At 49.2% G+C, this 12,667-nt stretch overlaps 7 protein-coding genes across 7 annotated transcripts; 4 read left to right on the top strand and 3 right to left on the bottom strand.

Moving 5' to 3' along the window:
• Positions 1-345: 345 nt before the first annotated feature.
• F5Y00DRAFT_165604 (DUF962 domain-containing protein) lies at positions 346-1,648 on the top strand. The gene is made up of 3 exons (XM_048004776.1): positions 346-678; positions 775-858; positions 940-1,648. Exons 1-3 carry the CDS (start codon positions 646-648, stop codon positions 1,405-1,407), a joined length of 585 nt encoding a protein of 194 aa, XP_047861537.1. The 5' UTR covers positions 346-645; the 3' UTR covers positions 1,408-1,648.
• Positions 1,649-1,719: 71 nt separating this feature from the next.
• Positions 1,720-3,885, bottom strand: F5Y00DRAFT_272791 (uncharacterized protein). The gene has a single exon (XM_048013051.1). The coding sequence runs from the start codon at positions 3,599-3,601 to the stop codon at positions 2,189-2,191; it is 1,413 nt and encodes a 470-aa protein (XP_047861536.1). The 5' UTR covers positions 3,602-3,885; the 3' UTR covers positions 1,720-2,188.
• A 233-nt stretch (positions 3,886-4,118) lies between these two features.
• Positions 4,119-5,117, top strand: F5Y00DRAFT_272787 (uncharacterized protein). The gene has a single exon (XM_048013049.1). The coding sequence runs from the start codon at positions 4,131-4,133 to the stop codon at positions 5,052-5,054; it is 924 nt and encodes a 307-aa protein (XP_047861535.1). The 5' UTR covers positions 4,119-4,130; the 3' UTR covers positions 5,055-5,117.
• A 442-nt stretch (positions 5,118-5,559) lies between these two features.
• F5Y00DRAFT_245967 (Calreticulin-domain-containing protein) lies at positions 5,560-7,871 on the bottom strand. Its single transcript, XM_048009064.1, has 4 exons — positions 7,534-7,871; positions 7,153-7,435; positions 6,306-7,090; positions 5,560-6,249 (listed from the first exon to the last, which is right to left on the bottom strand). The coding sequence occupies exons 1-4, from the start codon at positions 7,654-7,656 to the stop codon at positions 5,746-5,748; spliced, it is 1,695 nt and encodes a 564-aa protein (XP_047861534.1). The 5' UTR covers positions 7,657-7,871; the 3' UTR covers positions 5,560-5,745.
• A 700-nt stretch (positions 7,872-8,571) lies between these two features.
• Positions 8,572-10,022, top strand: F5Y00DRAFT_245963 (Methylthioribulose-1-phosphate dehydratase). The gene is made up of 3 exons (XM_048009063.1): positions 8,572-9,127; positions 9,286-9,798; positions 9,857-10,022. Exons 1-3 carry the CDS (start codon positions 8,997-8,999, stop codon positions 9,951-9,953), a joined length of 741 nt encoding a protein of 246 aa, XP_047861533.1. The 5' UTR covers positions 8,572-8,996; the 3' UTR covers positions 9,954-10,022.
• F5Y00DRAFT_245962 (uncharacterized protein) lies at positions 10,023-11,316 on the bottom strand. Its single transcript, XM_048009062.1, has 2 exons — positions 10,807-11,316; positions 10,023-10,741 (listed from the first exon to the last, which is right to left on the bottom strand). Exons 1-2 carry the CDS (start codon positions 11,105-11,107, stop codon positions 10,272-10,274), a joined length of 771 nt encoding a protein of 256 aa, XP_047861532.1. The 5' UTR covers positions 11,108-11,316; the 3' UTR covers positions 10,023-10,271.
• F5Y00DRAFT_245961 (uncharacterized protein) lies at positions 11,317-12,068 on the top strand. The gene is made up of 2 exons (XM_048009061.1): positions 11,317-11,615; positions 11,681-12,068. Exon 2 carries the CDS (start codon positions 11,855-11,857, stop codon positions 12,047-12,049), a length of 195 nt encoding a protein of 64 aa, XP_047861531.1. The 5' UTR covers positions 11,317-11,615; positions 11,681-11,854; the 3' UTR covers positions 12,050-12,068.
• The last annotated feature ends 599 nt before the right edge of the window (positions 12,069-12,667 follow it).

The raw sequence follows: 12,667 nt of genomic DNA, 5'->3' as shown, positions 1-12,667 counted from the left end.
AGGTACCTACATTAAGGTAGCTGTTACCTAATTCATGTACCTGTGCATCAAAAGGTTGTAAGGCAATTCTTTAGGGGTACATTTTTGCAGCCTCGCAGGGAAAACCTCGGTTTCAGTTTCAGTTCGGTACAATGACACCGAAGCCATTCAAGCAGGTACTAGGTAGTTACCTTAGATGCACAACGTCGTCACTTATTACTCATTCCCGTCTCTTTATCCGGTACCATAGGTACATAAGGTACATATGTAAGGTACTGTTACTTGGCGCAATTGAAGTGTGTTTGCATGTGCTTAGCCTTCCTACCTACATAGAAATTCTGACGGGAAGCTTACCTTTGTACGATTCCCGTTTGAAGGAAATATATACATATACAAATACTAATAGTGGACGTGAATAGAGAGGTACATACATAATGCGTGCAGCGTGAATGATGATGCCCCACTTCCACTGCTCCTCACCTTCCGCCGTGGCCGATCACTAAAAGGATTAGTTCCATAATTATTTCTATTCCCCGGGGTCTCTTTTATACTTGACTTCGACCTCGAATTAATCCCGTTCTCTACCTCCCACGACCTTCCGAGGTACGCGACTTAAGCTAAGCTAAGCCAAGCCATCACCACCCCTACCTCCGTTTAGCTGTCATCATGGCACTCAACCTCGAGAGACAATTGACCTTTGTAAGTTTAATGTTTAATGTTTAATGTTTAATACAATAGTTACAACTACCTCCTATAGAAAACAATATTAAGACTAACCTAACCGCGCCTCTGCAGTATGGCGCTTACCACCATAACTCGGTCAACATTGCCATTCACATGATATGCGTCCCTCTAATATTATTCTCCGGCTTTGCCTTGGTAAGTCGAACCGACAAATCGCCTATCCTACCCCCTACCCCCTATACAGATATTATTAACAAACATGACCGTTCGCAACAGGCCGCAAATACAGGGACACTCATCCCCTTACCTACATACTTAACGATACCCCATCTGGACCTTAATCTCGGTACCTTAGCAGCATTTACGTGGGGCGGCCTCTACGTCCTTCTCGAGCCCGTAGCCGGAACTATTCTCGCGTTTATATGCCTCGGGGCTGCCGCGGTCACGAACACCGCCGTCGCCGAAAACCCCACCTTAACGAACCAGGTCGCGCTTACGGTACACATAGTATGTTGGCTGCTCCAATTCGTCGGGCACGGCGCGTTCGAGGGCCGAGCGCCTGCACTGCTAGACAACCTGACACAGGCCGTCTTTCTGGCGCCCCTTTTCGTCTGGCTCGAGTTCCTGTTCAAGTTCGGCTACAGGCGGGAACTACAAAGCCGCGTTTCGAAGGCTGTTCAAGTGGAAATCGCCAAGTTTAAGGAACGAAAGGCCGGTGCGGCGAAGAATGGGAAGGCTCAATGAGCGCGAGGACAGTAACAGCATGAGGCAAAAATCCACGGCTGTGATAGCTTTGAGGGCTATATGAGAAGGAAGGACAGCTGGCGCGTGCAATACCGCCATTTTGCACATCCAATATGAGATGTCGCCTACAATGAGGACTCCTAGGTTGGGATGTTACCTAGAAGAGATATTCGGCGAACTACAAGGCGACGGCTTACTGTAGAAACCGATCGAGGAACCACGCTGGCACATTGCGATAGCGATAGGAGTTTGAGCGGCAAGACTCAGCCAAACCCCTTTAATTAGTTAGTACTCTTTACTCCTGCACATGGGTGTATATAAAGTCCGCACAGGCACGGGGGACCTTCTCAACGTATAGTCGCTCCCGGCATATCATCTTCGACATATAGAAAATTACACGAGAATTATCATCAACATTAATACCAAAACACATAGAATAATACCTACGTATCCCACAAAGACAACACTGATCCTCTAAAACTCATTTTATTAGTTTAACTAAACTTTGCAGAAAAGCCACCCGACCGTCCGTCCCTATATAATATGTATAAACGAATCGAAATGGTGTCGACACATCACATGTGTGTATGTATCTATATATATCGATGTATACCTACGTATACCTATACGTACCTAAAATTCTTTCTAAACAGCCAAAATTTCAGGGGTTTGTAACTTACTAACTCCATTACTATCACTGCCACGAATAGCAGCAGCAACAACAACAACAACGACGACGGCGGCGACAGATTTATCAACATCTGACATACATACCAGGGCGTCATCGGGAAGCCCGCGCCCCATTCAGCGTCAGCTGCCGCGCGTCGCAACACACGAAGCTCTCATCGGAAGAACTATCCGAGAAGCGCAGCGGACCGACCCTTCGCAGCGCCGGACGCACGTGGAATCCGCTCACGAGCCCGGCCCCGGGGTGGGACGCTTTGCTGCGCTGCGGGGGCGGCCGCAGGGGCGGCCGGAACATAGGCGGCTCGATGCTCTTCTCGATGGCGGGCGAGGCCGGCGGGTGGTAGTCTTTGGCGAAGCGCTGCGCGTTCAGGTAGACTTGGTACTCGGGCAGCGGCGCGGGGGGCGGCTTGAGCGCAGGGGCACTGGGTGATGGCGGCGGCGGCGGGGCGTAGTGGACTTGGCCGGGTTTGCGCCGCAGTCGCGGGTGTTTCTCCGGAGGTGGTGCGGGGGGCGGCTTCGGTATTGGGTAGACCCAGTGGATAGGCGACGGCGCCGGCTTCGGTATCGGGTCGACGACGTAGTGCGAGGTAGGTGGTTGTGGTTGTGGTTTTGGTATCGGGTCTATATAGTGCCGGATGGGCGGCGGCCATTTGCGCACTGGGTCTTTGGGGGGTGGTGTTGGAGGGCGACGTATAAGGGTAGGTATTCGAGAGGATCTCCTGCTTCTGGCGGATTTGTCCCTATCCCTGTCGTCTGCTTCGCGGCGTTCACGGTCACGGTTTGGTGCCGGCGAGGCCGGTTCCCCGGAGCGGCGAGATATGTTAGAGCTAGAGGTTTCCTTAGTGGTTACGCGGAGTCTACGCTCGTTGCTTTTTACCGGCTTATCCCCTTTTCTCTCGGCTTTTTGGGAGGGTTGGTTGCTGGTGGACACTTGATGTCTATGTTCATGTTCGTCGTAGTTTTTTGTCGAACTTAGCGGATGTGCTTCTGATTTATCCCGTTTCTGCTCGGGTCTACTGGGTGGTCTAGGCGGTAACTGTACCGGACTGACTGGTCGTGCTTTTCCCGCCGTACGGATGTAGGGGTCTCTCTGTGCGAGATTCTCCGGCTCGTAGTACAGCCCCGGAATCCATACGCCCTCCTGCCCATGCCTGTCTGATCTTCTACACGACCTTTCGGCCGAGTTCTCACTTCTTTCACGATGCTCTCTGGAGTGGTATTGATACTCATCCCTCATATGCGGGTGACGGACCCTCAAGGCCCCATCACCAACCGGATTACCCCATAGCTGGTCATTCTTGACCGAGCAAGCCGGGCAAAAGGGTACCAACTCTCCATAGTGAGGGATGACACGTCCACAGTCTTTCTTTCTCTTAACACTGCCGTTGAAAAGACGTCCCAGGAAACTGTTTGCCTCGCTCTGCTGCTTGTAGTATGTAGGGCAATGGATTAGATTCCTGGAGACGTGGTGGCATTCGGAGTACTCCTGACTCCAGATTTGGCACATCGCGAATCGTATTAATCTGCTAGCTGATTTGTCTGGTCCGTGTGTAGTTTTAAGTATGGCTTGTTCACAATGGTTCTTCGAGAACCTGCTCGTTGAGGGACAGAATGGAGGGTTTCTTGGTAGCAACAAAGCCCATTGTCTACGTTGTCTTAGTAGACGTCCACTATACAATCTACTAGATGAATAGGGGCGTTACGAGACAAAGCTATAGAGCAGGGGATAGATTTGTGTTTTCTCATCTGAGCACGCTGGCAGGAACATTCTCTCTATATAATAACTATCCCATTGTCCGCCCATAATGTTATAATGTCATTGTGTGGAAATGTACGGGCTACACAGACAATGAATAACATTGTTCAGAAGTCTTGGAAACTATTTATTCCTTATCCCGCAAGCCAAAGCCACCTTCTCCCATCACAAGACCTCGCTCACAAGACCCTCGCTCACTAGACCTCGCTCACTTTGTAGTCAGAAAACTGCACGCTTACTCAGTCAACTAATCATTTCATCAGACAAGCTATCAGGCAAAATGGTTCGTTTCAGCGCATCCAACGTCGCCAAGAAGATTAAGCGGACATTTTCGACGACATCGTTGAACAGGTCCGCAGCATCTCAAGAGGAAGTCCTTAGGCCAATCCCTCCTACAGAGCTAGACTACAATTCCTCTAGGCCACCCACGAGACGCTGCTGGACCACACACCCCCAACATCATGGAAAGTTCCGTGAAAATCTCCCTGACGCAGACGACGTAGACGACGAAGACGCAAACTCCATAACAAGTGTCCTCCGCGAGGAGTTCCAAGCACGCAGACCCAACACCGCACCCGTAAAGCCCGGCTCTCCCACCCGGAAGCAGCAGCAGCAGCAGCAGCAGCAGAAGAAGAAGAAGCCATGGTTCGCCATGACCGACGAGGAGCTTCGCCAGGAGTACGACCAGTGCCGGGCGAAGGCCCCAGACGTCGGACCGAACTTCCTCTGGTGCGACCGCCGGGACAGTCTGGACCAAAACGCGATCCTCGCGTCCATGGGCCTCAAGCGCGCCCGCACCTACAACGTGTACCCCACGTGCTGTCCCAAGACGGGCAAGACAATCCCCCACATCGAGAGGAACGAGAACGTCGCCGTGCCCCTCCACGCCGACGAGAGCGAAGCCCTGGCCAAAGGCGACGTAGTCGATCTATCCGCACCCCCCATGGCCTCCATACTTTCCAACGCTCTCCCCCCCGAGGACCCCATGCCCAAATTCACCCTCCCTAGTCCCCCCCACTGGCGCCTAAAGCCGCGCCCAACCCCGTCCCCCCTGAGCAAGTACCGTAGCGCCCTGCGCGAGGAAGGAAAGGAAGACGAGGAAGACAAGGCAGTAAGTTCCGGGTTGAACGACGACGCCTCCGTCTGCGACGGATCTGACTATAGCGATATCTTCCGGCCTCTAGAGAAGAGCATGTTTATTTAACCTTGCCCACCTTACATAACTCTATTAAACGTGTTCATTAGGTAGTTTTCTAGGACTACTCGCTGTTTAATGTCTTGGACAAGTGTCCAATACTAGTAAGTATATTTTGGTCAGCAATGGGTTAACTAAACACTATGTTAACAGGGTTACTCATACAAGCAAGGCCAGGACTCAGGAGTTAGGTAGGACGTCTTCTTGGTTGGTGTTTTACTTTTCCTTTCAGCCCCTTTTTTTGCTTTATCTCATAATTAAAGCTTTGTCTTTTATGGCTTTTATTGCTTGACGACGATAGCTCTTTAATCTCCGCTGGAAAACATCACATTAACTACTCCCCTACTCGTCTTGATTTTGTTTGGGTTGTATGGCTTGTTAGAAAATAACAAAATAAATAAAAAAATGGCACAAAAGTTATGACTCTTAGTGAATGCATTATGACAATCTCCAACAATGCCTAGTGTGACATAATACACAACATGCAGTTACATAGATTGCATCAAAACAATAATTCAGTTAACTCAGTTCATTGGATAGGGTAGGTAAAATACACCGGCGCCATGCAAAGTAAAGTTGAAGTCCCAAAGGCGTGCCCTTATTATCGCACCATATCCCCTTAACTGTTCTTACTACGCTACAATAAGTCGCCTGTTTTTGTCTCCACATTGCCCCTTCATCTTCTCATAACTATCGCCCCCTACGACTGTTGTCGTGTGGTACGCTTGTTAACCTCAGCCTTGACGTTCTCAGCACCTGTTGCGACAGCTTCGGCCGTCTTTTCCTTAGCATCCTTGGCCTTCTCCTTAGCGTCTGCGGCAGCCTTCTTAACAGGCTCCGGCGCGCTACCTCCAAGGAAGAGGACGCTGACAATGGTACCAATGAGAGCAAGGAAAGCAACAATGGCACCAGGAACCTCAGGCACGAACTTGATAGCCTGGATAGGGTCATTTGCGGCAATGGTCGTGAATAGGTCGAGCTTCTCCTTGACGTAAAGGACGGGGTCATCTAAGAACTTAAGATCCGAGGGAGACTTGGGTGAGTCGTCAGCCTTGGGCTTCTCAGCCTCCTCGAGAGCCTTCTCAACAGCAACCTTCTTGAAGAAAGTCTCCTGAGCGAACTTCTCGGCGTCAGCCTCGGAGTGACCAATGTAGATGTTGTCAAAGAGGATGTCGTTCTGCATAGTCCAGAGTTCGAAACCAACCTACGACAATAAGTTAGATATATTATCATATGATATGCAACTTTAGTATCACTTACAGCTCCAATAGGTTCAAAGTTAGCAGGGTGCTTGTCCTCGAAGTAGTTGGGGTTCTTGATCTTGCGAGGAGCCCAGACGCCCTTGTAGGCGGGGTTGTCAATGTACGGTGCGGTCCACTTGCCCTTGTAGTTAGGGTTCTTCTTTAAGGGCTTGGTCCAGGGGCCACATCCAGAGGCGTCGGCACACTTGGGGTTAGGGACAGTAGGGGGGATCCAGTCACCATCCTCCTCGTCATCCCAATCCTCAGGCTTCTGGGCCTCGGGGTCAGGGACGGTCAAGGGCTCATCCTCAAGCCAGTCTTCAGGCTTAGTAGCCTCCTCGTCGACAATCTCGAATGGCGCATCCTCATCCCAGTCCTCAGGCTTCTTGGCATCAGGGTCGGGAATACGGGCCTCATCAACCCAGTCCTCGGGCTTCGAGTCGTTGGGGTCGTCAATTTCCTTCTCGGGGTTAATGGCAGGAGAGAACTGGTCGAAGAGGCTACCATCTCGGACAGACTCGCCACCCCGCTTAACAGTGAAGGTATTGTTGGGGCGGACGACCAGAGTGTAGAGCTCGGTAGTCTTCTGGATGGTGGCGGGAGGGGCAGCAGACAGGTGCTTCTCCTCGTACTCGCCAGTCTTGGGGTTCTTGTGGTTGAAGATAAAGTGAACCTTGTTGGTGGCACCGCACTTGTCAGGACCGAACATGATAACGTACGGCGTGGTGTTGCTGAACTCGTCCTGGTGGAGAGACTTGGTGTCTCGGAGGAGCTTCAGGTAGGCACCACCGCATTCAAGACCCTCTGGAAATGACAAAGTTAGAAAGTTGATACTTATAAACTTGTGTCGAGATTGATTAACTTACTCTGGAGCTTGACTTCATATTGGACAACCAATTCCTTGCCCTTGGGGTCGATCTTCTTGGGGAACTTGGCGGAGATGGCGTGGTGAGCAGCGACGTTCTTGACAACAAGACCCTTGTCACCCTCGATGCCCTTAAACTTGTAAGGCTCTTCGACTGCCCACTCGCCGACGTAGGCCCATTCCTCTTCTTGACCCTTGGTCTCCTTCTTGGCGTGGGAAGGCTTCCACCGTGACTCCCAGTCATCAGTGAACTGCTCTAGGAAGGGAGCTTTGATGGTGGTAGGCTGCAAGTAAAAAAAGTATTAGTTAAGCTGCACAGGAAGAATAACGAAGCCACCAATTAAGCAAAAGAGGTAACAATTAATTGTTGGAGATAACTCACAGTGAAAGTTGGTACTTCGACGCCAACAGAAGTTGACGACTCGGTGTTTTCAACCTTGGAGGCATCGTCGGCATAAGTGCCGGTAGCCAACAAGGCGGCGGCGATAGCAGAGTTTAACTTCATGATGAAAAGCTAGCAATGCTAGGTTGCTTTACTTTGCTTGTCTCTCTGGATCTCTTCTGTCTAGCACAGAGATAGGGATGGAGATAGATTGAGAGTGACGTTGAGAAAGAACTCCCAGAGCTCTACGAAGAAAGAAAAGATGGACGCAGGAAGAAGCAATTGCAGAAGCTCTTCGTGAACTTTTTAATTATTGGCGGCGGACCTTCCATGCAAACGTGGCCAAAAGACAGTACGTACCTTTTCGGTTCCCTTGTTCCGCGCTCTGATTGGCTAGACTCTCGGGATCGAAAATATACTTTAGTACATGAGATTGCGGGGGATACTTATGGAATCTTTGGGAAGCACCTTCTATGACCATAGCTCTAATGACCATAGCTCTAGTAAGGCTTTAAATAGGTACATACAGGCGCCGACCGACCAGCGGGCAGTCTCTGCACTAATACATTGAATGTATCACTTACGATAGTAAAGTACCGATTATCAGAAGACAACTCCATTCATATAAGTCAAGAAAGTGAAAATAATACTATTCACATCTATCAACAACAAAACATGTACCTAATATATTATAATCTCTTCTAATAACCAATGCGCACTACGATTGATAAGATTGCTAGTCTGTCCATAATGGGAAGAGCGGTGAAATCTGTCAACATGATATCACTTAATTAATGGTGCGACGTAGGACCATTGATATTATCGGGTTTGTATTCACTATCACAGAGATGGCATCAAGCCCGGCAAACCTACTCGGTGAATGGGACTTAATGCTACATACTTCTGCAGTACCTAAACTAATTCTTATTTATGTATGTTGTTATAAAGCCGAGATGCCAAAAGGTTAGTTGATCCTTTTTATTTAATTAGCTTCCGAGAAGCACATGTCTATAAAGCCATTGATACTACGTACATAAGCAGATAAGATAGAAATTGATCTATATAGGTTAGCCAAGTGTACAGATATGCTATTTGATAGGTTAGATAGTGCTTACCTCTACAGTAACTATTAGGTCTGTACGCCCCAAGCTTGCGTGATCTACATACTATGTACATACACCACACTCTACCTATACCCTAGCGAGTGGGGAACAGATAGAATTTAGGATTTGTGCCGTGATACTCGACTTTAGCCTCATCCAACTTTATTTGCTAATAACTGAACCATACGTATTCTTTTTCTCCGCCAATTTTTAAAGTACCGAACTTATCACACTTCCAGTCAGTCACACACTCTCTTCGTCCGAGAGGCCAACCTGGCCTAATCTTATTCATCTCCCATAGCGCAACCAGCCATCCGGTATACCGGATTCCCCTTGAAGAAAGAAAAAAAAAAGTCAAAAATGAGTGACGACCATTACATAACATCGGAAGATCCTGATCACCCGGCAAACCTCATCCCTTCCCTATGCGCCAAGTTTTGGACTTTGGGTTGGGTTACGGGGACGGGAGGAGGATGTTCTATTCGCAACGAGTAAGACTTCATTCTTCTCCTTGCATCGAGTTGATTTGGCTGGGTTTGATTTTATTTGAATTTAATATGGCCTCGTTCATATTCACCTGTCCCTACCCCCCCTGTTGCGGCAGTACAAAATAAATAGAAGAATGTTGTCTCATACCTCAATGTTCCAGTGATCTAGTATACATTGCACCTTCAGGCGTTCAGAAGGAGCTTATGAAGAACACTGATATCTACGTGCTCGCGCTATCCAAGCAGACGGACCTTAAGAACCGCGTCTACCTGCGAGCTCCGCCGTGCGGTCGGCCCTCGCAATGCACACCGCTGTTCCTCGCAGCCTTCACCAAGCGGGGAGCCGGCTGCTGTATCCACACTCATTCCCACTGGGCCGTGCTCGTCACCCTGCTCCTTGAGGCTCAGGGCCCCGGCAAGGACAAGCTGTTCGAGATCAACAACATCGAGCAGATCAAGGGCTTCGGCAAGGGCTTCCAGAAACAGGGTAACCTAGGCTACCACGACACTCTGCGCATCCCCGTCATCGAAAACACGGCCCACGAGGAAGATCTCACCGAGTTCTTGGAAGAGGCCATGGATCAACACCCGGACACCTATGCGGTCCTGGTACGAAGACATGGCGTCTACGTCTGGGGTGATAATGTCCACAAGGCGAAGACCATGTGTGAAAGGTGGGTTCGGCTCCATTTAAACCTAAACGTCGATCAACTGACCCAAATATCATCGTAGTCTCGATTATCTCTTCCAGCTGGCGGTGGAAATGAAGCAACTAGGCATCCCATGGCTAAGCGACATTCCCGTAACAGTACCAACTTCAAAACGATAAAAAGAGACATACTATTCAAAATTCGGACAAAAACGGCATCACGTAAGAACTAAGAGCATAGAAGGGATAAGGTAAATGATGAATGGTCGTCAACTTCAGGTTCATATTCGCGTTCTATATATAACGTGACTACATCTGCAATTAGTATCGACGTGCCAAATCCAATATTAAAGATTTTCCGTTCATGCATCTACTCCTTTCGCCTTGGTATTCAGATTCTCATCCAACATTGGCAGCATTATAATATACCCAGCCATACCCATTACTATCCATAGCGGTTTAAAAATTCAACTTATAGGTACAGGTTAACTTCCACACTTATAGAGCGAGGAAAGCAGCCAGGAAGGAGAAGAGCCCGACACCGGAGCCGATAGGGGAGAATAGCATGTCAGCGCCGGCGGAGGAGGTAGACGTGGTTGCGGACGAGTCGGACGAGTCGGCGGTCTCAGTTGAGGCGGGAGCGACGGTGGTGGAGAACGACGTGACGAAGGTAGAGCCGTCAGAGGTGACGGTGGACTCAACCTGAGTGACTGTTGGCGTAGCGGTGGTAGTACGGCTGCTGCCACTGCCAGTGCCAGTGGTAATGGTAGCACTGGCGACGCCGGTCGAGGTGTAGTAGTACTTGGCAATGCAGCCGCTTACGCAGTCGGCATAGGCCTGGTTGTCGGCAGCAGTGCCCTTGCCCTGAGGGCATTGGGCTACACACTCGGTGGTCTGATTGACGGCTGTGTTATCGGGGCTAGGCACAGAAATGCACGAAGCCTTGCAGTCGACATCGTCATCGGCGCCTATTCGTGTACTGATTAGTTACTGATCTCGGGCGTTTTATCTGAGCGGGTATGTTTCTACTTACAGGCCTTGAGGCAATCGAGGATGGCGGACTGCGCGGAGCTCTGGGCAGGGTCGATGCTGACGGTGACGGAGGGAACTGAACCAGTTGAGCCGGTGGCACCAGTGGTAGCCGACTCGCCGGCGGACTGCTCAGCCGAGGAGAGGGCAGAAGAGACGACTGAGAGGACGGCAGACGTAACGTCGGAGGCGGCAGCAGTGGCAGAGGACTCGGCATCCGAGACAACGTCAGTGATTGTGTTGGTTTCGGACTGGGCACTCGCGACGGTGGCGAGGAGGCCGGCGGCTACTACAGAGAAACGCATCTTGAAGGGATATTTGTACAACTCGCGTGTAAAATAATTAGGTATTATTAGGTGATTATTTATACGGAGAAGAGAGCAGAGCGAATGTAGACGAAGCCGTTGAGCTAAGTTGGATCTCTTGTGGACGAGCGAGTGACGAAGTCTTATATACGACACAGATCGGACGGGGGCAAGACAAGAACGAGAACCAAAACAAAGGAGACAGTGGATGATCGACTATTTAATAAGGAAATGAATCAGAGACCAAGTCTCTCCATACTATGTGGCGCGCCCCCGGGGAAGCCTGCTAGCAGTCATGGATTGGACCAGGGCTGACGGGGGCCTCGTCCATCAGAAGGAAAGAAAAGCGCTAAGACGCCTCCATTTCTCGTCATTGAGCTGTCCAATTTTTCGTGTCGGCCTCGCGCGTTACAATGCATGACCATTCAAAGCCATCCAATCTAAGACTAGCATGGCTTCGGCTGCCATGGTTGGTGGGCCGGATCCAAGCCGAGCCAGGGGTTTGCAGCTAAATTACAATTAAAATACGACCTTCTTTTTCATGCTACATCAATCACCAAAGAGTTATCATACATAGCCTCGACGGAAATCCTGATTGCAATGCTGGTTTTGAATCAGCTAGGTTAATGGATATTCCGCAACTAGATCGGGGGTGTTTGGTTATGTTAAGACAAGGAGTAGGAAAGTATGAGACGGAGGCGGTCGATAATAGTATAAGAAGCCGAGCCGAGGTGTAGTGTATTTACTATGTATATACATATCTACATATACATAAGCTGTGTTGTAACTGTGAGGTACGTATATGTATATACCGTATGTTTGTCTCCAAGACATGGGGAGTTTAGCATGTTACTACTTTCTGGTATGATCAGGGGCGATCTGACCATCTTGTCCGGCGTGTGGGGAAGAAAAAGAGCGAAAAGCTGGAAAGAAAACCAATGATTGACTAATATCGTTCCAAGTTCATCATATTGTTGTGTGATAACTATTGATCTTTCGAGCACTGATAATTTTATAATTTCACCTGATAAGTATGTCTTGTCTACGTGGTAGTGGCGAGAAGATCTAGCATATTAGATCTCGACTTCATTTTACTCCAGACAAATCGCATCGGTTGCTCTGCTGTCATTTCTAGATTCCAGTCGTGTATTATCTAGGTACCTATATATCATGCTCATATTTATGTTGTACTCGTACATATTGGCAAACATAAATAAATAAAAATGTATAGACCTAGCCATCACCGGAGTAACACATTTTGTCTCTTTACATACTCTACACTAACTCAACAAGCTACACTACATAAACAAGTTGTCTCGTCTTAGAATATTCCAGTATATTTCTACAGTTTTCTACCGAAGAGTTAGTTGTTCGACCCGCCCTCGCAAGTCCGAAAAAAATTGCAACAAACCCTGCAAGCATCACAACATCACAGCGCCGGTTACCCACTTTCGCATAGCGCAGTACGCTGCTATTTAAAGCAGCACAGCACGTCCCTCCGCAGCGCGCTGTCCCACCAACAACAGCCTAGACCCGAGTGGGACAGTCTGTCTTTGAACG

Source organism: Daldinia vernicosa (genome assembly GCF_022497035.1).
Source record: "Daldinia vernicosa strain CBS 139.73 unplaced genomic scaffold F5Y00scaffold_54, whole genome shotgun sequence".
NCBI classification, from domain to species: domain Eukaryota; kingdom Fungi; phylum Ascomycota; class Sordariomycetes; order Xylariales; family Hypoxylaceae; genus Daldinia; species Daldinia vernicosa.
The sequence above is the reverse complement of the archived record's forward strand: the minus strand, read 5'-3'. Positions and strand labels throughout refer to the sequence as shown.

Excerpts from the sequence above, each read along its gene's own strand:
- F5Y00DRAFT_245962 (XM_048009062.1), bottom strand. The coding sequence starts at position 11,107 with ATGCGTTTCTCTGTAGTAGCCGCCGGCCTCCTCGCCACCGTCGCGAGT. Across the intron at positions 10,742-10,806 it reads CCTCGATTGCCTCAAGGCCT|GCGCCGATGACGATGTCGAC; the intron begins GTAAGTAGAAAC and ends GTACACGAATAG.
- F5Y00DRAFT_272791 (XM_048013051.1), bottom strand. The coding sequence starts at position 3,601 with ATGTGCCAAATCTGGAGTCAGGAGTACTCCGAATGCCACCACGTCTCC.
- F5Y00DRAFT_165604 (XM_048004776.1), top strand. The coding sequence starts at position 646 with ATGGCACTCAACCTCGAGAGACAATTGACCTTT. Across the intron at positions 679-774 it reads TCGAGAGACAATTGACCTTT|TATGGCGCTTACCACCATAA; the intron begins GTAAGTTTAATG and ends GCGCCTCTGCAG. Across the intron at positions 859-939 it reads TATTCTCCGGCTTTGCCTTG|GCCGCAAATACAGGGACACT; the intron begins GTAAGTCGAACC and ends CGTTCGCAACAG.
- F5Y00DRAFT_272787 (XM_048013049.1), top strand. The coding sequence starts at position 4,131 with ATGGTTCGTTTCAGCGCATCCAACGTCGCCAAGAAGATTAAGCGGACA.
- F5Y00DRAFT_245963 (XM_048009063.1), top strand. The coding sequence starts at position 8,997 with ATGAGTGACGACCATTACATAACATCGGAAGATCCTGATCACCCGGCA. Across the intron at positions 9,128-9,285 it reads GGATGTTCTATTCGCAACGA|TGATCTAGTATACATTGCAC; the intron begins GTAAGACTTCAT and ends TCAATGTTCCAG. Across the intron at positions 9,799-9,856 it reads GCGAAGACCATGTGTGAAAG|TCTCGATTATCTCTTCCAGC; the intron begins GTGGGTTCGGCT and ends ATATCATCGTAG.
- F5Y00DRAFT_245961 (XM_048009061.1), top strand. The coding sequence starts at position 11,855 with ATGTATATACATATCTACATATACATAAGCTGTGTTGTAACTGTGAGG.
- F5Y00DRAFT_245967 (XM_048009064.1), bottom strand. The coding sequence starts at position 7,656 with ATGAAGTTAAACTCTGCTATCGCCGCCGCCTTGTTGGCTACCGGCACT. Across the intron at positions 7,436-7,533 it reads TCGAAGTACCAACTTTCACT|CCTACCACCATCAAAGCTCC; the intron begins GTGAGTTATCTC and ends TTTTACTTGCAG. Across the intron at positions 6,250-6,305 it reads ACTTTGAACCTATTGGAGCT|GTTGGTTTCGAACTCTGGAC; the intron begins GTAAGTGATACT and ends TTATTGTCGTAG.